General features: G+C 38.7%; 1 protein-coding gene across 6 annotated transcripts in view; it reads right to left on the minus strand.

The window, feature by feature from the left end:
- UBR1 (ubiquitin protein ligase E3 component n-recognin 1) overlaps window positions 1-21,477 on the minus strand; it is a 69,714-nt gene extending 48,237 nt beyond the window's left edge. For 2 of the 6 annotated variants that reach the window (XR_003990812.1, XM_030481445.1), the window contains exons 1-5: window positions 21,327-21,464; window positions 10,221-10,477; window positions 8,080-8,158; window positions 6,090-6,200; window positions 497-627 (exon numbers count right to left, since the gene is read on the minus strand). Coding sequence is in view for 4 of the 6 variants with exons in the window: in XM_030481445.1 (XP_030337305.1) it covers window positions 497-627; window positions 6,090-6,200; window positions 8,080-8,158; window positions 10,221-10,477; window positions 21,327-21,410 (662 nt within the window). In the remaining 2 variants the exon portion in view is untranslated. Of the gene's footprint in view, window positions 1-496; window positions 628-6,089; window positions 6,201-8,079; window positions 8,159-10,220; window positions 10,478-21,326 lie in introns of those variants that run through there. The other 4 variants (XM_030481444.2, XM_030481443.2, XM_030481448.1 and 1 more) reach the window with 3 other exon arrangements.
- Window positions 21,478-22,759: the final 1,282 nt, after the last annotated feature.

A 22,759-nucleotide genomic window follows, 5' to 3' on the forward strand; every position in this document is an offset into this window, starting at 1 on the left:
GGTAGGGTGACTACACCCTTCCTGCATGCCTTGCCACACAAACTCCACACCATGCCCTGGCTAATCCACCACACTCTGGTCACTGCTAAGCTGCTTTTTATAGGCATAAGGGTGGTTGCAGTTGCTCTGGCAATGCCCAGGCCTTGTCAGCATCTCTGACGAGAGCTGCCAGCTACTGGCAGGTCTCTCCACTGTCCTGGTATTTCCCTGTCTCAGGAAACAGGGAACCAACACTGTGCACCAAGATTTGTGAGTCTGATGTGGATCAGGCCAGCTTCAGAGCAGCTCCCCTCAGCAACTCATGCAGTACAGTCACACACTACTTTTTCCATGAAGTATCAAAAGCTTTTCTCTATATAACCATAGGTCAAAAACGCTACAGTGCTGTTTACAGGGATTTGGGCAATAATATGCTTACATATATGTAACAATAACACAGGGAAAATTATTACCAAAGTTTCTAATGCCTTAAAGAGAAAGTTGGAAATACTCCCACCTAGTTGTGAGCTCCGGAGGCAGTTCCTTCTCTTCTTCCCATATAAGCATATCTACAATGTATTTTATCACAGAGGGAAACACTCTCCTAGAGTGCTCCATAATTTCTTCATTCAACTGACATTCAGAATTCTGTAAAACAGAAGATATTCATATGGAAAAGAAATTTTAGAAATGGAAAGAGGGTTGGCAGAACACCTTATTACTGTATTTGTTTCAGGAAATCAGTCTTCGCATGATTTCAAGCAAATTTATTTCACCTAATTTCTTCTCTTGAAAATTATTTCGTCCTGAGGGCTCTCACTAGTATTCCAACAGTTCCACCTACCTTTTTTTACGCATCCAGTTTTTATCTAGGAATAGACTATGAAAGGTCTCATTAAATGTGTTAGGAAACGTCAACTTTTTTTTTTAAACTGAAGTTAAAGCAAGCTGGTTAACAGCTTTCTATACACCTGAAGATATTGAAAGTTTGCAGTCCAGACCAAAATTCTTCCCCTGTATCTCTTGCTCTTCTGTGTATTACATCAGACATCAAACATTTTGACACTCCTTGAACAGAATCATCCAAGAAAACCTAACTCTGTTCTTTTCAGAGATCCCATTGCAGATCTAGAAACCATTCAAAATATCCCTGTGAACTGACATATTTCCCATCCACACAGATAAAGCTCATTAAGTGAATTGTCTACATCATATAACATTATTAATTCTTTCCATAAGCATTTAAGCAGGAGAGAAAATAAGGTTATAAGCAAAGAAAATGATTAGAAATCTTCACTTCAGAATGAAGCAATCAATATTGAGGTACAAGACATAGATACACTGCAACAACATTTTGTTAAAAGAGGGTTTTAATCCAAAGACCCTGATGACCTTTTCCACGTACCACCTTCCCTTCAGCATGTGCGTATATAAATGGTACATAATGTTACGAATGTTAATGCAACCAAACCCAATAATTCCATATACAAATAGGACACAGAAACAGAGGTTTGTATTTTTCTAGAGTATTTACACAAAGTTTCCTATGATTTTAGGATCACCCAAACTGCCTACAAAATCTCAATATGTGTGTGTTTGCCAGAGTGTGAGAAGATGAGAAACAAAGATGCTTTCTAAGAATAAAGTTTTCACATGTGACCTTTAGTCCCAAAGTACTAAGAGCACTCACCTCTGCAATGCACAATCTGGCATACATTAAATATAAAAGAACAGAAAGAGCAATGTGTTTAATACAGCCAAGAATCATGGGTTGGGGTTTTTTTTGGGGGGGAGGGGGAAATCAACTATAGTCACATTTATCCATTTATGAAGAAAACTGCTTAAAAAAAGCCCAGCACCAAATAAAATCATGTTGTGTGCACACGACAGAACTGCTAAAAACATAGTGAAATAGAAGCAAAAATGCGTAACATGACCAATTGCTTCCAAAGCTCTGAACAACTGTTTAATGACCTCATAAGCATTAGAAGAATAATCTGGATTCAAACATACAATCTAAAATGTCTGCCAATGAAATCATGGTTCACAAACATCACTGCGTGTACATACATAATTTTGGATAAGCTCATGGTAGATCTTGGTATTAAAGAATGTAAATGTCTGGGGTAATTATTATTTTCCCAGACTGGCAAAGCTATGATCACCTTAAAGTTTGGAGCAAAATGAAAAAAAAACTATACTGCTAAGAATAATCTAATTGAACCAAGTTGAAAATGTACTAATTTATTTTTCCAATATTTCTTTATAGTTTGGTTTTTTAAGCATTAACATATATTAAGCAAATATTATAGAGCTGGAGGAAAACAGAGCTGTGCACAGAGATACTCCAAACGAGATCCTTGTAGTAAGACATGCTGCTCTCCTTCAGTGTGTAGAAGAAATCAAAGGAAACCACATCAAAGGATTTATAAACTATTAAAAATGGGAATTACTCATACAAGTAGTGAAAAGTTCAATGATGCAATGCGACCTCCAATGCTATCCACATTAACAGAACTCACAGTAAAATGAAATTAAAATACGTCTAATGTAAATTGCAAGGGTAAAAATAAAATTGCCTCAAAACCATGCCCAAAAATGTGTAATTACTTAAGCTTCAGGTAAAGCTTCAAAAAACAAAATTATGGAAGAATGAACAAAGTATGTGCAGATATCAAAGTTTAAAAATAACTAACAACCAATTTCTTATTTTTATTTTCTTTAAACAAATGTGGCAGTATTTTTACCTCATCTTAGACACAAACTCATAAAGTTACGTTTTTAAGGATACATTTGGGCAAAAAGGTTTTTATATTTCTGGTATAGTGAAGACATTAATTTGGAATCAATTAGGGAATGGATGACTCCTAAAAGCCTGGAGCGAGGATTCTAAAAATGAAGGATTGCTTTTTTGAGCCCCATTATACATATATACCAACAAGTTTTGTAGATTGTAAATCTCCTCATAGTAATGCTTACCTTGTATTATCTCAGAAATGCTGAAAAATCTGGTGCTTACCTTAAATGTTGTAGATTCAAACCTGTCCTTTACTAAGGGCTCATTTTGAAAAAGAGGTCATTCTGTAGATCACTTTAAACTTAATCTACCTTTTAAAAATAGCAGCCAGTTCCTAAGCACATTTTTACCACATTTTGCATTGCAAAATACATATATGTATATGTATGCAGAATAGATATATGCATTGCAGACAAACATAGCGTAAACATATGCCTCTTCTTATTTGCTCCTACCTGTTCAGAGAAAGCTTATAAACACCCTAGCACGATATATCCTCTGCATTCAGAGTAATTAAAGGAATACTGGTCAGGATCATCCAGAAAAGAACACTTCTGTTTGACAAGCATGAGATAAACTCCTATACTATCAGAAAATGTGGTGGAAAAGAAATAGGCAAGATGTTCCTAAAGCATTTTGCAATTTATTTCCTTGAATAAGCACTATATGCTCAGAAAATTCCTACATTATGGATGTCCTTGATTCCCAAAACAGAGAACAAATTATGAGGTAACCCAAACATCCATGAGCCTCTTCATCATGAAAAATCCCTGACAGACAAGTCTTTTATTAAAAAGGAAGGTAGTCATGCAATGCAATCTGTTAAATAGTTACATATAGTATTATTAATATACTGATGCATTTCATTATTCTAGAGGTTGTACTTCTGCCCTTTACTAGAGAGTCTATGTGAGCTGTCTGCATAATAACTACATATACTGGCAACAAAAAACTATTATAAAAATAACTCTTCTCCTTGAAATCCAAGTAAATGTCTAATTATATGTTTTCTAGCATTCACAACTCTCAGGTAACACTCACTGTAGGAGTACATTCCAGTTTATGTGACAGCAGTTATAACAGCTTTAGACTTGCACAACTCCATGACAGAAGTGATGGTCAAACTAATTCACTGCATCCCAACCAAAGACCTTATCAGAGATTGGAAGAGAAATAATACTCAAAGCAGCATGAGAGGTTCCCTGTTTCCTTATCATCATAGGTATGATTATAGTTCACAACCTAAAGCCAACAGACACTGCGTTAGCTGCTGTCATTACTGATCTATGCTTTAACCTTATCTCTGTTGGATACAAATGGCCTGAAGAATATTCTGAGCGTTATCTCATTCCAAGCAGAAACAGAATGCTGTGGACTCTGAAAGCTCTCAAGCTTTGTTTAAATATGGTTTTGAAAAAAGCCCACAAGACTTGGACAGTGAATTTAACAAGAGTGAAACAGTCTTCTGGTAAGATTGATAAAGGTTTTGGTGTTTTTTCTAATATTTGTTTTTTGATTATTTTTTGTGAAAAAGCTGCTCTAAAGGAAAGAGAGATAAAAAGCCGAATATGCTATCACAGGTGCAAATACCAGATCTATGAGATCAAAATCTATACCTTGCAGTGAAACAGGTTCCCCAGTGGGAAGTAAACATTTTGTAAACCATTTTAAGGACTCTGGTCAGAGTTGTTGGAACCAAAACCTACTATTATTCTCAAAAGTTATGTGCCGAAGCAACTGCTCACAGATCTTGTACAGAGACCTAAACTTTAAACCAGGGAGACCCGTCTATTTTGTTTAGAATCTCTTTGGTAAAGTTCTTTATGTGCCTCATAGGTCCATGTTCATCCAGGTATCTGTGGAAGAACACTTAATTCTCAACTGAGACATCAACATTTTGTCTTAAGACCATTGCTAAATTCTCTTCATGATATAAGGACGTCTCATTGATCAGCTAGAAATCCAATATCGAGTACCTTATAGCATAGATTTTCCATAGTATCTAAGTGTGGCTTTGAAGCTGGTAGACACAAGAGTTCTCTACCTTTCTGTACATCCTTTATCAACAGTACCAGGAATCTAGCACGGCAAAAAAATCCTATTTACCTTCAGAATGGAAGGACAAAAATGAATACTTCCCAGAAAGGAACTGTGCTAGGTTCTTATTCTTGGAACACCTCTAGAACATGCTGAAAAAAGTATTGAACACATATGTAGTAATGGTGACAGAAGTAAAATCAACTGTCTTGGGGTAGCTATCTTGGGGTATTCTAACATCGAAATTCTGGCAATCTGTCTTTTTTGATTACAGGTTTTCATGAATAATATGTAGGTATCAGCCACATATATCAGATAGCTCAGTACTCAGGGGTAAGTACAGCTCAGCACAATAGACTTTACTGAAGTAGGTGAACATTACAGTGACAAGCTCCAACTGGTAATCAGATGACCATTCTTGGAGCTTCAGCTACTTTTCTCTTTGAAATCCATTAAGATTCATGTTTTTTTGAAGGATGAACAAGTGAAGGAAAGCTTTGTCTCATTTTTCTCTAAGACCAGTGCTCTTTATTCCTTTTCCATTTGATTTTTCACCAGATCAAATAGAACACTACTTTTGCAATAAAACCAGGTGGAATTAGGGGCCTATTTGCAATGACAAATGCTAAGAGGCTTTTTGTCCTGATTATTTCAGGAAGTAGGACTCCTAAAAAAAATAAATGTACCTGAAGCAACCAATCTGCCCACATTCTGTTTGAGAACTACTTATAAATGGCATATTTCTCATTAATATGCTGCTTTATGAGGTATAATAAGCATGAGACACCCTAGCATAAGAGGTTAGTGTTTATTTTTAAAGCATAGGGACTTGTTTTAGTCATAGGGACAGATCACATACCAGAAGCAACTAACAAAAAAACATTGTTCAATACAGTAATGTGAAAAAGAGAAAATATTATCAAACTCAATTACTATATCTAAAACACTGGGAAAACAATTACTTGTAAATAAGAATGGAGTAATACAGATAGCAAAGAAAAGAGCAAGAGACTGCAATTTTAATTCCGAATCAAAGACAGAAATGCACCAGACAGGTAGCTGGAAATGTTCTATTGGTTTTGCCTTTTGTTTGGAGACAAAGGGTGTTCAATTTATATTGAACACACACCTCAACTAAGGAAATCTTGATTCAACTCAATTGGACCTGCCACAAGAATTATACAATACACGTACTCTCCTGTACAGGAATAAGCACTTTTTTAAAAGAAGGCAATATTTATAATATTTATTCTTTCACTTTAAACAATATTCTTACTTCTTTTGCAGAACCTGATGCTCCAGGCTCATGTTTAGTACACAGTGGTCCAGCCTTCCATGCCTCTGTATCCCCACAGTCACAAAATCCACCTCCAGTGGAGCTATGCATCTGTAAAAAACATGTATTGAATATGCAAATCTAAACCAAATTTAACTAGAAAGGAGGTGAAAAAGCCTATGACTGATGAATAAGTGCTTCATGAACAGCAAAATAATAATTTCTGCTTTTATTAGCAAAATTATAGCAAAAGTGCTTAATGCTTCCTTTACAAATTCCTTGGTAGAGTTTGAAAATAACCTAAACAAGGATGTGTATATTCAACTTTTTGTAGCACCTCCACTGCTAACCAAAGAAAATAAGATATAATTAGCATCTAAATAAATCATTGCAACTTAAACTTTGCATTACACTTTCAGAAAAGTACAAATTCTGACCCTTCATTGTGGCAAAAATAATTCCTTATCTTACTCTAAATCCCCAGTCCTAAAACAATTACAAAAACACCGTATGACCCAACAAAAAGACATTCAACATTGTTATTTACTTGAAACGTTTTAAAATAACCTGATCTAATTAGACATGGTTTGAGCAAGTGATTGGACTAGGTGACCTCCTTAGGTCCTTTCCAACCTAAATTATTCTATGAATCATTAAAGAGCATAATCTGCATTCTTTACATTGCATCTTTAAAATGTAAATGCAGCAAATCTGCTCCCATACGACTATATATTTCCATGGCTGATATTTTGCCTGAAGTTACTGAAAAACAGGGAAAGTACAACAGCTTTTCAGCCCAGCTGTGATTCCAAACTGCTCTCTAATCATTACTGTCTATTTTCCTTGGCTTTCATCTTGCCTCTCTGTAAATTGTGTGTGTGTATTCATCTGTATATAGAAGTTATATTTGCATTATCCGAGTAGGTTTGTAAGTCTTTGAATAAATATCTACAACACATTTTCAGATCAGTATGCAAAGGCTTGTACAGAGGGGCAGAATACTGAAAATAGTATTTTAGTCCAAGTTAATTTCGATATTGCTAGGACTTTCTTCCAAACTCTCATTGAAACATACCTACTTAAAGGGGATTCATGACCAATTCATAATACAAGATAAATCTCTTCAATGGATGTCATCTCAATGAATAGAAGGAATAACTGCAAAAAAAGCTGGCCTGCTTTTTGGTCATGAAAGATAATTAAGTTGAATACATAATGTTTCTGTACACACACTTCATATATTGTTTTCTATTTCTGCTTCCAAGCCTGCTGAGATTAGAGTCCTCAAAGAAGAGGGCAAGCAAAAAATGGGGCCTGGGAAGGAAACAGTAGATTACACTTTAGGCAGCAAGACAGCTAAGAACTATTTAAATTATTCTTTTTTAATTAAAGCATGGGAAGCTCTCAAAGATAACAGATTTAGCTTAAACAGGATCAAAAAGATACCAGAAAGATATGATCTTTCCTAGAACAATCCCATCAATAAAACAAAACAAATACTGCTTAACATTTGTTTTAACTTTATCATAGTCCACACTAAGTACAAAGTAGTTTATGCGAATCTAAATGGAGGAACAGAGTGGAAATGTAGAGACTGCATCAGAGACATAAGTGCTGAAGTGAAGGCCCTTGTATACACACACACCCATTCTAAATTTCCAAACAGTACTGACTGGGACTCAGGACAGGACTGGGCTGTCATTTTCAGTCACAGCTTTTTGCTCTGACATACGCTTCTGTGATATTGCCAAAGAGAATAACAATGTATGTATTCACAAACACTCCCTTACCCTTTGGTTCTTGAATTAGAAAGTTTCTTCAAAGAAGTTTTACGCAGTTAGAAACATGCGAGAGAAAAAAATAAGTAGTAAATCCCAAATTTTTTTTAATATAAAAATTACTAATGGTTTGTATGCAGTTTATTATATATTAAAAAAAATAATCTTTGCTAAAGCTACAAGTACAATTTCTTAACACAATATTTTTCTACCTTGTACCGGTGGTTCTTGTGAATGCTGTTCTGGAAGCAGTCCATACAGAGTACACAAGTTGGATCAACTGCACAGTCTCTGCAACAAAAACGGTAACTGGAAAATGTTCTAAAGCAAGCACATGGAATTTCCATGCACAAAAGAAAATGCTGCTCTGAGATTAACAACAGATTCAAATTATAAAAACATTTGGCTACTCCACATCACAGAAAGCAGATGAAAGCCAATCTTGTTACCCTTGAACCATGTACTCCAGCACGTTATATCAGATTCTATCAGAAACATGTTTGATTTCCACTTTCAAAACTTGTTACTACCATATTTCTGCTTTTGCTAAGAAGAAGCAGTTATTAAAAGCCAGGATGACTTTGAAATAATCTTTATCATTGTTTCCCACAATTGTAGCCAGTCTGCTAATGAAACTTTTACTACACTTCTGCTAAGATACATTTCTAACTTTTAAAAGTTAGAAGTTAAAATCTAAGAATTTCTTTTCAAAATGAGCCAAAGAATATATATTTTGAAATTTGATATCAACAGTGTCAGTCATGAAACAGTTTCAGTTTCAGGTATTCAAATAATACCTGAAAATCCAGAATTACATTCATGGGCAACCTAGTTCCATTTTTATCTCTGTTACACACACATATGTTTTTTTATATTGCCCTTATTCCCTAAGATATGGTCACTCTTTTTTCTTTAAATGCTGTTTCATTCTATGCAAAATGTGGATGACATGTTTAATGACAACATAGCAAGTTTTTTGTTTTACAGCATTGTTCAACATCTAATTCAAACCTCATTCACAATACACCTAAAATAGTATGGTATTTCTGATTACAGAATTACTTTCCTTTCAAACCTTTAGATAATAACAGTTACAATATAATTTAGTACTTCTCTAACATTATCATAAATCTACCACAAGGTGAGTTAAAAGAAATAAAACCAGAAGTGTCTGCTAGATTTGAATGCAGAATTCAAGACATTTAGATTCTGAAACATTCTGCGTATTTTCAGAGCATCTATTATTTTTAACATTTTAGAAGCCTAAAGCAAATGTATATTTAGCTTCAGTTGCAGTAGTATCATATTTTGTATAAATACCACCACATTTTTGCATGACAGCAACTCAAAAAAACAGAAGACAGTGAGACCACCTCCGAGATACACAGCTTTGTCTTTTTGCCTGCTATCATACAAGAACTCAGCAGAGGTAGGAACAGAATTATTCCTGTTACAGCAGCACTAAACTGCCATGACCACCCTTTTCCTTCGCACAACCCAATGCCACATTCACTACACAATTTCTAGCAAACACATAAGAACTTCTTCAAAGACCATTCTCCTTTCACAAGCAACACTAACTTACTCCTAGAAAAAGCTGAAAAGGAAGAAATTGATTAAAATGTAACAGTGTAATTCATAAAAAAAGTCTACAAGAGCTTTTTTAGCCATAATAATATTCTTTTTTCCTTAATAATATTCTTTGGGTATTTCTGATGAAATTTTCTAGGCTTTTAAAATAAACTGAAAACTACAATAAAATATGCCAGCACAGTTGCAAACTTTACACCTACCAGAAAGACTTCTGGCTTTTTAATATTTTTATTCATACTATTCATATTAATATAGTTGTATTAATTTAATAAAATTAATTCTATCAAATCAATGTGCTGCCATCTTTAATATAGTCCAGGATGAGAAAGAAGGTGAAAAAAATGACCATTGGTCACACAACTACTGCTTGAGCAGAGGACTGATGATGCTCAGAAGTGCTGGATTCTGTTTCAGACTTTGAAAGGGTGAGTACTATACAGTGTACAGATCTTTATGCCTGCTTTTCCTCAATTCAGGTACAGACTCCATATTGATACCTTATCCAATATTTTTAACCAATTTCAGTACCTTTAGTATTCTTTCTATTTCGTTCCCTATTTCTCTACATGAGCCTGCTTTTCATACACAATTTTCCTCACTCTAACATGGTCTGAAATGTGAAGCAAATGCCACTGTCAGTTAAGCAAAGACATACCATAGCACAAGCAATGACTAGTGTGCACCACAACTGATTTTATTAAACCACTTTGCTGCATGATCTCACATGGGAACATTCATGATAACATACCTTCATTCTTACCTGCAAGAGTACGTTGTCTCCCCTCCTTTGAACACCTTCCCACAGAGCTGGGAAGTTCCACTCTGTTGTAGTTTCTCCAGGAATATATCTGGGTCTTCCCCAAACAAATAACATTCCAAGGGGTATAATATTGCTGCCTGGACCATTTCTTCTTGTTTCTCCAGCAAGGGGTCCATTTCAGCTGAGTAAATATTTGGCACATGTTTTGCCAAGCACTGTAAAAACGTTGCTTGGAAGTTGAATCTTTCATCGCACCACTGCAAGAAAAGTACACCCATGGAGAAATACAAATGAATAAATAAACATAAAGAAAATAGGATTAAGCACTTCTTCTGTGAACCCAAATTTCTTTATCACATCAGAAGTCAGTTCTGCAAGTAATAAAACCCAAGAAACCATGGTTTCCCAAAAATTTCTCTGCTGTTTTCCTTTCAATACCCACCACAGTAACCTCTGTTCCCTTGAAGTCTTCTACTAAAACACTCTGAGGCAAGAGTTGGCAAGTGCTCTGCTACTGTAGAGCAACCCATGCACTAATTAATTTTCAACTACATGCTTGCCAACAGGCCAATATACAAATCTTCATGTCTGTTAAGCTGCCGACAAATGGGAAAAGCAGTAGCAGCGGGTTTCCCCGTCTTAGCTGGGAAATAAGTCTGGGATTCACTCCTTAGCCTGCCGATAGTCACAGAATGTGCAGCAACTTAATGATCTCTGAAACTGGTATCTTTCAGTAAAATTTTGTTGAAACTGGTCATCAGGGTTCCATAGTGACTGATGGAAAAGAAGCTCAACTGAATATATAAGCTTAGTATCCTTAGGAAACCAGACTAAAACGCAATTTCATGTTTGTAAAACAATTAATGATAGTAGTTGTGTTTTGACTTGAGGTTCTTACTTTTCTTAAGTTCCTGATCTTACTTGCAACTACTCTGGTTCTCTGAACAGTTCTCTCCAATTGTTCTATTTCTGTCCTTCAAGTCTGAATATTCCTTCTTTCACATTATTCCCATTATTTTGAAATACCTTTTGTTTTTCCTCATTGCAAATCAGACATTGAGGCTCCTAAAGACAATGTCCTTTCAGGCACAACATTGATTTATCATTGAGGCTCCTAAAGACAATGTCCTTTCAGACACAACATTGATTTATGCCAAAAAAATTATTTTTGCAGAAAAAAACCATCTACTGATATTTTGCCATCAATCTTCCTTTGCATTACCCTTAGGTAGTCCTTTACTTCATTTATCATGGTGATCCAGGAACTCAAAATTATGGAAGAAAATTCATGGTAGACACTGATGGAAAAGAGAAGCCCTGGATAATGTGGCCAAGCAGGAGAACAAATTAGTCCTCAAATCATCCTAGAATATCCCCATTTTATAAGTACAGGTTGACCAGTCTAATCAGATTTCTTGAATCACAAAGCATTCAACCCATCCTTAAGTAACTGAAAATGAAGATTCATCCCTGCAGTGAAGGGAACCACTTAAAGTCCAATTCTAACAAAAATTCTAGATCAAGAACAGCAATTTATTACTTGAGCAGTAAGCAGCACTCTCATCACCATATTGGTCACAAAAACTTTACAATACACATGCATTGAACACATATGTATTCTGTACACATACATGCACTCAAATTCATAGGCACATATTTATTTCACATGTGCAGAGTGCTGAGGAACAAAAGGAAAACAAATGAGCTGACTGCTTTTTTATTTTAATTGAGGCTTTCAAATTTTTCAACTACCTAGCAACAATTTTTTTTAATAACAATTACACTCACCCAGGGCAGAAAGACACCACATTATAAAAAGCAAGTGAAAATTGAATCCAAATTTATCCAATACTTGAATAACACTTAAAAAAGAAAAATATCACACTTAGCTGTGAGTTCTGAGAAAGATACCAAATGGTAACTCGTAACCAAAAAGTGAATTCCTTGATTACATGCATCTATTTTCTAATAAATCTGCTTTAAGATGAGTAGAAGTAAATTATTCCTACCATAATTAAACCCATAATTCAAGAATCTTTCTTAAACATGTTTCCTTCTGTAACTTGTTTTCAGTTTTTGTTTTAACTTTCCTATACCGCACCATGTCTTTAACAATTTCCTCTCCCAGTTTGGTCGCTGTATTTGTTCAGAGGGGACGTGGGATGTGACCCCGCTCTCTTTCCAAAGCACAAGAGAATCCCAGTCTGTAGCTCTTCTAACTTTTTAAGCCGTGTTCCCAAGAGATGGTGCAAGTTTAGCTTCTGCACTGTTGGAACACATCACATCATAGCTTCAAGAAATACAGGGCTAAGCTTTTCTGAAAATCTGCCAGAAGTGCAGAAGGGGTTCTCACACAGTCTAACTCATAAGCGTTTCAAGCATTCCTGTGCAAAGCTTTTAATTCTATTTAAATGTTGCCCAGACAAGGGAAGACAGGAAGTAGGGAACCAGAGATAAAAAGGGAAGAGAGAAAACCCTCTGAAGCAGTCTGGCTGCTTTCTGGTGAACACACTAGATTATATCCTCAACCCTTACATTAGCCAGGAAATATCCATTACACTCACAAGAGAAACAAGAATATTATTTTTCTTATTTCTAAAAGCTGCACCAGGCTAAACTTCAGACCTATGCCATACCCTCTGTGTCTCCTAGGAGAAGTAATTTATTCCTTGCGTCAAAATCTGTTTAACATATACTATATCCAACTGTATAAAATTACACACAAAACTATCAAAAATAGAGAAGCTGCCAAATAAAGCACACCTCTAAGTTAAGATTGACTGTCCAATGCTAGCTTGCTCCCTTTGTGCACACATACTGAAATTCAGGTTTGACTACTTGGATTAACACTTTTGAGTAGTCCCACCTTCCCTCTGCTCGCTCACTCACTCCTTTACCTGAGGCACATACCTGTCAAGTGCTCAGTTGCTACAGATATAAAAAACATATGAATTAATAAATCATTAGGTGTTTTTTAACTGATCATGTACTGACTGGTGAAGAGGAAATAAAATAGCCAAGTCTATTGAGGAAATAAAATGCTGTATCATCATCAAGGAAGTTCTAACCATCCTATTACTCTTCCAGTTTCTGCTACAAGTAAGCCCTACAGAAAACTAGTTTTCCAAATTTGATTTCACTCAAGAACAAATTGGAAACAGTGTACTGAAAGAGGCAGAGGTCAGGAGATCATGCAATTAAGATGAAGACATTATCGTGCAACTAAAATACTACTATTGGTCGGCTCTCCACAGCCCCCCCAGTGCTCACACCCTACTCTCTGAGGCCCACAGGCTGTAACTAAGAGAGGAAAGCCCAAAGGATGCAGGCCTGGACACACTCTGATTGACACTATTCCACTAGAAAATATTTTGGGGCAGCAAACTGAAAATTACTGACTAGAAAAAAAAAATCACCTCCACATACATTTGGAGTAAATTAAGGCTTCACCTCAAATTTGAACTTTGAAATTTCTCAACTTTAAAATATCTCTCTTAGCAACCTTAGTAAAGTTCTTTAGATGGGTTTTTTGGTTATATTCTCACTTTTTAATTAAAGTTAGCTGAAGAAACAGCCATGCCATGGCATGGACCATATGAACACATGCATGGCCCAGAAACGAAACCACTACGATGACCAGAATGAGCTATGGCAGTAATTACAGCAGCAACACACCACCACCTTTCCTGTGGAGGGAGCAAGTCACACCACATCAGTGGACATTCCCAAGTATTGAAAACAGCAGGCAAAGGTGACGTTACTACCTGATGCTGCTGAAGAGTGTGGGTCAGACACACATTCCTTCCTATCTCTTCTTTTATACTTTGTATCTCTAATCTTCCCCAGCCCCATCTCTTTTCCTCCTTTAATCACTCGTTCCTGTCACATTCTCCTTTTTTAAGATGACAGTAATTCTCAAACTGCATGAAAAAGGCAGATGAAGGGAACCAGAAAGAGTTGCAAAGCTGTGTTTCTCAAGCATAAGCAGTTTTGTCAAAAAGAGCAGAGAAAACAACCATTTTGTCCAAGACGTTTGATTTGTTCTGTATAACAAAAGCACTCATGTAATCTTTAATGGCTCTTCAGAAGAATATGACTACAGAAGTACCTCACAATATCACCTGAGAATCATTAGGACATAATCTCTTCTCTTGCATGGAAACATGTCCTCTTCTCCTCCTCTGTGAGATCAGACTACTAATATTTCTTCCCATGTGTAAGCACACAGATCTTTTCCCAACAGTCAACTCCAGCCAAACATGGAGGTTTCTCCTACATCTAAAAAGGACAGTTTGTAGGCTTTTTCCAAACCCTTTAAATAAGCATCATGTCAGAAAAGGTCAGAGGATGAAGAGTTGTATTTGCCTACAAATAAACAGTGCTATAAAAAGAGCAAAATATCTGTCACTGATATAGCAAATTTTGTCATTCACAAACACATTCATTTGTGAATACTGCCAATAACAAAAGGAATGAGAGCTAAGGAAGTATATAAGAGAAGAAAAGTTACTCTCAATTCACTTTTCACCTACAGATCAAGCATCAAATGATATTTCTCACCACTATGACAGAATTTATCATTGCAACAGGTTTATTATGTACATTAATTCAGTAACCACTACTTCCTTTTTGATTTACATTCTAAGCTCAGTTCTGTTTGACTTCTAAAGTCTTTTCACACTAACGGTTTGCATTCAGCAATACTATAAAAAGCAGCTCTTCTTTAACCACATTGATTGACACACTGATCTTTTAGTGCAAAATGACTGCATGAATTTCCAGACTATAGTTTTAGATAGAAATATTAATGTAATCAGTGAGAAGCAATATTAATATTTATAAACATTAAATAACAAACTATGAAAGAATAGACACTGCCAGCAGAGCAAACTAAAACCTGTATCTAGTCCAATATTCCAGTTAAAAGGAGTAGTAAAAAAGCTTAGTTTGTGCATGACATAAATCTGTCAAGCATGAGATGGCAACACCAGCTGCCTGTCAAAACAGCTGGAAGAAGCAGGATTTTAAAGGTAAATACATGGAATGCTGCAGACATACTGATTTCAAGTAAGTGCCATTCAGCATCTGTACTAAATGCAAAAGGCTTCTTTGCTTTAATGTGCAGAACAGTCGTTTCCAGTTAAAGAGATAAGCAGGAGAAGAGATTCCAGGAAACTTTCAGTCTGATATTGTCTCTCCACGTGAGCAACCATAAAAGACATTTAAAAGAATAAACATGCAGAAGTTCCTTGATTGCAGAATACTTAGCATTTCTTTAGAAAGCAAACTTCAAAACACTCTTGAACTAACATTTTTGAATGAGATTTTGCTTTTAATTTTTTAACTTTTCCTTCTGTTTGTTTTGGCCTAAAATCCTCAGTTTTCTCATGCATTGACAATAAGATCGAACTGCAGTACAGAACACCTAGGCATCATTCCTAGTAAAAATAACCAGGAGACAAGGCAATCTATTTCAGCCTCAACGATATACATTCCCCAGAGAGAAGGCTTCAAAAAGCAGTAGTAGAAATTAATTATCATGTTTGTTCTTCCCTACCTTAAATCACACTGGATTTTTTTAGGAGCATAAATTCTACTATTTCTAGAAGAGCACAGTTCAGGGAGTTCAAATGGAAACTTACTCTAACTTATTGCCACATAAGCATTATACAGTTGTTCATTATGTGTTTCACATTCTCCAACAAAGTATAGGCAATGTTTTATTAGAGAATCTAAGCTTAAAAATATGACTGTTTATGACCATTATGTTATGAAATATCTGTTTTCTGACACATCAGTCACATGGCTCCTTTATATAACATTACTGGGAACCAGCCATGTACCAAACTTTGGTCTGCTCTGGATATCAGTAATTACACTGAACGACGCAAGCTTGGTTTCCAAAGTTATTTTCTATTGGCAGAACATGGGTAAGCATTCAAGATAGTCTAACATTAACATTTCCCTAGAACACAACTCTGACCCGAAGACATAAAAGAACTGTTTGATCTCTACATTCATTTAAACTTTGGCCCCTAAGCCAAAGCAGGGTGCCAATTAATGTTAAAGATGCTTTAATAATGCGGGTGTTTGCCCACTGGGAATGAGACTCATAACAGCACAGACTACAGCACAGCACAGATTCTGCTTTGTCTGCAGCAGTCTCTTCCTTGATTCCAGTAGTCTCCAATGACTACTAGCTTAGCTGAACCAGAGCAAACCAGTGACAACCAGAGAAGCAAAAGTAACCACCAGCACCCTCAGTTACTGTTTCAGCTGCTGGACAGCTAAAACTAATGTTATCTTCTGGTAAACAGTGCACAGACTCATTCTGTTCAACCCTTTTAAAACTGCAGGTCAGGTGTCAGTTTTAAATCATAGTCATCTAGCCTAAATATGCTACAAAATTAGCAGGATACTACTAAGAAGGTCCAACAGGCGAAACAACGTAGCCAGGAATTCTAGCAGTAATTCCCAAGTCTCTGAGGCATGCAATCCAAACATGCCGTGTTCCAAATTTTTTGGCCAAACATGCATTAGGTAGACAGCAATGTACAATTAACATGTCAACACGAGGGGAAACAGGAATTCACTGTCACTTATTAAAATGAAAACATGTGCAAAATATGTATTTGGGAGATGGAGTATTAGCCCTGGAAAAATAGCAAAATCGTTCTATTTGCAGAGTTATTTGTAGTATTCTGTGAAACTTTCAAATTTAACTTAAAGAAAAAGTTCTGACTATTTGATAGATCCTTTTAATTTTATTTCTAGAGAAACAAAGGAAAGACTTTGATTCTTTCCTTGTTTAATCCTTAACATCTATGCTGTGTTCTCGAACCCTCAAAGGAACAGAGTATATATCAAATTTCTTAGCATCAGACTGCACTTCAAAAATTGCAGCTACCGTGGATATTTATAAAGAAGTCATTCATTACTTTGGCATAGCTATGTTTGGGGGGAAAAACCCCAAAACAAACAAAAACCCCCAAACAAACAAACAAAACACTAGGGGTTTGTATTAAGTCCTGTGTACTCGAACTTGTCTTACAACCACGCAATTTTCCAATTGTCATGCATTTTAAGTTCCACTGTATACATAGTCTAGTTCTGCAGAGAATGTATGTACTAAAACTGAGGTGATTCTATCTGTATTTAGCACTCATTCAGCATCTCCCAAATGCTTTCCCTTATACACTAAAACCAACCTATTTATCCCCAGCTTCTCTACTGTTCTGGGACCTGGAAGCCACTTGAAACAGCTGCATGCTATCAGGAACGTATATTTGTAGCTATGTTCTCCTGGAGCCACATACCTCTCATAGTACTACCATATACTGTAAATATAAAATATTGATATTTACTATATAAAATAGTAAAATATAAATAGGCTATATATAAAAAATATAAAATAGGTTATAAAATAAATGCAAGAAGTTTCACCTCAACATGAGGAAGAACTTCTTTATGTTGAGAGTGGCAGAGCACCGGAACAGGCTGCCCAAGGAGGTTGGAGTCCCCCTCTCTGGAGACACCCAAAACCCACCTGGACATGTTCCTGTGTAACCTGCTTTAGGTAGCCCTGCCTTGGCAGAGAGGTTGGACAAGCTGATCCCCAGAGGCCCCCTTCCAACCCTAACAATCCTGTGATTATAGCTGAATTACAGCAACTAGAAGTTGTGTACTTCATGTGGACTTGAGAATCACAGTTCACTCCTGCACTAAAAAAAGCCACAAAAATTACCAAGAAATATGAATAAACATGAAAGCAGACAAGAGAGGAAAAACCACAACATTGCTCAACACCATGATAAAATAAAAGCACTTCACTAGAGTGCTAAATATATAGGGATGCAAGCAGGACCCTGGCGATGCTTCAGTTACCTGTTGCAACTTTATGGACTCCACTTCTTGGACACCGATACAAGTGTCCATTATATGCTGTTCTGCTAAGACACTTCACTGTTCTAAAAACAGTGGGTTTGGCTATACGCAATTCAGGCTTATTCGCACAAAAGGATATGCTGGTCTACCTAAAGATAAAATTTTAAGCTAATTTAACTTAACATAAACTGATGTAAAATTATAAGGACACACCATCTGGTCTAAGCAGGTTAATTCAGTTTAGGAGACGATAGATTTAAAACTGGAAGTAGCCACTGCAACTCCAAAATAAAACATCTGACTCAGATTTCATTAATCTCAAGAAATAACCTGCATATGAACATTAATACCCCCTCCGCACTACTACTTGATTACAACACAGCTACAGAGCAAGGCTCCTCATATGCATTTTCTCGACTATATAATAGCTCTGAATGAGACAAAACAAGATCTGAAACACTTCAGAATGCACAAGCACCTCTGTCACATTTTGCTTTCTAAGATTAAAATTCAAAATCAAGTTATTTTCCTGACTTTAAAGGATATATCCTAATAATAAAGCTTTTCTTTTCTTGTATACCACTACCCCGCTTACATCAATACTTTTCTATAGGAGTACTGACTGATGACAAAAGATTTTTTTTTCCAAAAACATTGCTGAGAAGGTAAACAAAAATTTGAAGACTTAGCATAAATTAAAATCTTTGAAATATTTTAATATCTATATTAATATCTATAATTAATTAATTATATATATATCTACTATATATCTACTATTAATTAATATCTATATTCCAGATAGCAGCCACCAAAGCAGGGAGGAGGCAAGCCGGGATTTGTTTAGAATACAGATGGACAATCAACCAAAGGGCTGGATCCAGCCTGCAAAGCAGGCTTTGTTAAGCCACCAGCATTGCCTGCTAGCCAACTACTAGACAAGCCAAGCCCAGCCCATCAGTCAGCCAAGCAAACCATGGATGCTGTTTGGAAAGAAAAGAAAGTAAACTTCAGTTTGGTAGTCAGTTTACTACTAGGTCAGTGGCAGTGCAGCCCAAATTCAGCCCTCTCTCTTTCAGGGCAGCTGAGCTGAGAAAGCAATACAGCCACTATAGAGAAGCAGAGGGCAGAGACGGGACCTGACTTCAACTAACGCAGTGAAACGCCAACTCAGGGACTTCTAAGTACAGTCACCCAAACTGAAGAGTTGGAGTTAAATGCACAAAAGAAACCACCGAGCTGGGCTGGGTTCAGAAGAGTTTATTACCCGAGTCATAACCATCCATCCCAGAATCAGGCTGGCTCCTGCAGAATAATTCAGGTAATCCTGCATCATGCACCCAGTGTTCTGGGAAGGTTTACTAGTTATGCGGCCAGACTTGGTGCTGCACTGCAACCAACAGCACCCAAAGCTAGAGATGAAACAGGAAAGCAAAAGTCAGTCTGACTGGGCTGACACTGAGACTGATTTGACAAGCTCAGTAAGGCAGGAGCTCACTCCATTCAGCCACTTGTTTCTGCTCCACAGTCCCTCAACTTCTTGATTCTAGCACCACAGTGAATGGACACTCAGGCCAGCTGCATACAGTCAAAGCACAAGTCAGTCAGGATACATCAGTTCCATCTAACTCGTACAGCAGTAAATTGGGTGTACTGCTTCCAGATTACAGGTATCTCTGGCATCAATATACTGATTGCATTGCTTTGCTGCTGATTGCAACTATCACCCTCAGTACCTCTCTGACTCTCTACATGACTTTCAAGCTTAAGAGAGTGCCCAAGTCAGGTTATAAGTTTTGACACCATAATGCAATCAGATTACACTTTTACTAGTTTAAAAATCAAACTTTCTAATATAGGGAAAAAAATTCCACTCACAGGCCTGTGACAGTCACAGAAACATGCTTCACTTTAGAAATAACTCTGTAGTTACAGACTGCATCCTTACAACTTGCAGATACCCTTACAACTCTGAGAGAAAAGGTACAACAAATAACTGTTGTTGGCTTAGCACTGTCACCTGCAAGAGAAGTTCCACAAGTAAACACTTCCTTATTTATATTTTCCTAATTTTGTTAGTAGTGTGCAGCATCCTGCAAAACTTAAATATTCTACAGGCTTGCCAGTGCCCAACTTGAAAGGGTTGCACACCTATACTATATATTCAGGATGTTACAGGAAAATGTAACATAAAACGTTACACGATCAGGTTTGTGATACATCTTTAGACTCCCTTTCTTAAATCAATAACCTTTGGGTTTTGAACTCCTCTAGCAAAAGTATTGGCAACATAGTAATCACTTCACAAGTTGCAAAGGAAAGCACAGAAGGCCCTTACCTACTACTGCTAGCCAGAGAGATTGAACACTGCTGTGTTCTGTAAGGGAATATTAAACACATAAGTGCTTAAAGCAATTCACAGGAGAAGAGAGAGAATAATTCTATTCAGCAAATAAACAACTGTCTCCATCTACATCCCTTCAAAACTCCACTGTTTGTGGCTTCATTCACACTCTGCGGAACAATAATCTGTCACTGATCCTTTTTTGTTCCACAGTAGTCACCTTTAAGAAAGGCAAAGTCACAAAAAGGATAAAGATGCATGCATATGCTACAACATCTTAAGGACGCAGGACAGTCTCTGAAGCTTTCTAAAGTTTTAACTCGTTTAATTACGGAAAGGTCAAATGAAGACATGGGACAGGGCCCCCGTAGGAGATGCTGCGGGGAGCTGGCAACAAACCGCTTCCCTCTGGGCCGCCTGACAGGGGCTCGCCGGGCCCGGGACAGGGCTGGCTCCAAGGAGCAGAGGCAGCCGCCGCCGGGGCTGCGGCCAGCCCATGCCGCGGGGACCAGGCCTGTGCCGTGCCGCGCTCCCGAGGGGCCCGGACCCGGGCCGGGGCCAGACTCTGCCCGCAGCACAGAGGGGCTGCGGACCGCCCGCCCGCCCCAGGCCCACCGCCCGCGGCCGTTGCACGGTTATGCCTCGGCAGGTGCCGCCGCCGCTGCCACCCGCCGGCAACGACGGGCCCACAGCAGCTCGTTCCGCCCCTCCACGGCACCGCACTGCGGCCCCGCCACGGAGGACGCGGCCCCCTCGAGCGGGGCATACCGGCTCCCTCCGCGGCCGGAAAGGCTCGGCCGAGCGGCGGGGTCGCGGCACGGGCAGGGCGCAGGCTGCCCCCGAGCGGGGGTAGGGGGAACCGCGCCGGGCTGCGGCCTCACCATGGCTCGCTCCTGGGGCTGCACGGGGACGCGGCCGCCCGCTGCTCCCGCCGCGCCGGGGCCTCCGTCGCCTCCGTCCGCCATTTTGAGAGCGAGGGACGCGGCCGGCGTCGCCGTCACCGCCCGGAAGGAGCCGCCGCCGTCACCCGGCCGCTGTGCTGCGTCCGCAGCCCGCCCCCCGCGGCCGCCCGCGCCGCACCGCGCGCATGCTCCGTGGCGCCCAGGAGTGCCGGGCTGAGGTGCCGCCGCCCGCGGGCCCGGCTGAGCGCGGGAGGGGCGGCGGGTTGAGCCGAGCGCGGTCGCCTTGGCCCGGGTCGGCCCGGCCCGGCTCGGCTCGGCGCGGCCCGCTTCGGAAGCGCTGTGAGGAGCCCGGCAGGCCCGGACCCGTACGGCAGCGCCTCCTGGTACCCTCAGGAGGCCGAAGCAAAGCGCGTCCCCCGCGTCTGTCAGGACGGCTGACAGGCGAAACTTGTGTTGGTCCTGCCTGCAGAGTTACGCCGATAGAGTTCCTCTCCGGGCAATACAGTGTGGGTGTTTGTTTAGGGTCCTGCGTTGATAGCAAGATAATAGATGAAGTAATTTTCATACACACTGATGCACAGTCATCCTACCTCAGCAGGCATGGCACATCTGCCATTTGGGCTAAGCGAAGGCAAAATGTTATGAACTCTGTACAAGCATAGGATGCAGCAGTAGCTTTAGGCACATGCCTGTCTCCAAGGTCAAAGCGTTTCCTCTGCACCTCCTTGCTGCAGCATGTCGTAACTGTTCTGGGTGCTCCGAGAGAAGATGAGGGTGTTTAGGAACTTGGTTGGTGTGTGACAGACCTGGCCTAAGAGCTGCTGGAAGTCTTGGGGATTGTTGCAAAACAGTTTAGTTGTGCAATTCCCTGTGTTTGTGTCTTTCTAGGGATGGGGAAATAGGGAAGTAGCCATAGCTTGTACGTAGCCAGTAGCCTTGCAGGCATACATACTAACCACCTGCCACATGTCTAGTTCCTTTGGTTTTAGAAGACTGCCTCCTTCCATTGCCTTCTTCCATGGAAGCCTGACTGCTTCAGGCCTCTGAGATACTTTTCCTTGTTCCTCAGTTATCAGTATGGATGGGATAAAGTTTGCAGGTGACCTTTTCAGGTATATTCAAGAGATTTTTCTCATTGTACGTGGTCGCAGGTACCCTTCAAGTTCTTATGTCTTCAGAACATCCCACTGTAACTCTTCCGTAGTAGCTATCACTCATCTTCATCTTAAAAAGTCGCTGCAGACTTACCTCATTGAAATCTGCCACTTAAAATCACTGAGACAGGTTTAGGCACAAGTCTATTTTGCTATTAAGCCACTTAATAATTGCTTCAAAGCTTTATCTAGTTTTGTCGGTGCACGTTGCACCTTTGTGCTCCATTCTTTCTGGTATCATGGCTGACCACTAACCAG

This window comes from Strigops habroptila, chromosome 4 (assembly GCF_004027225.2).
Source record: "Strigops habroptila isolate Jane chromosome 4, bStrHab1.2.pri, whole genome shotgun sequence".
Taxonomy (NCBI): domain Eukaryota; kingdom Metazoa; phylum Chordata; class Aves; order Psittaciformes; family Psittacidae; genus Strigops; species Strigops habroptila.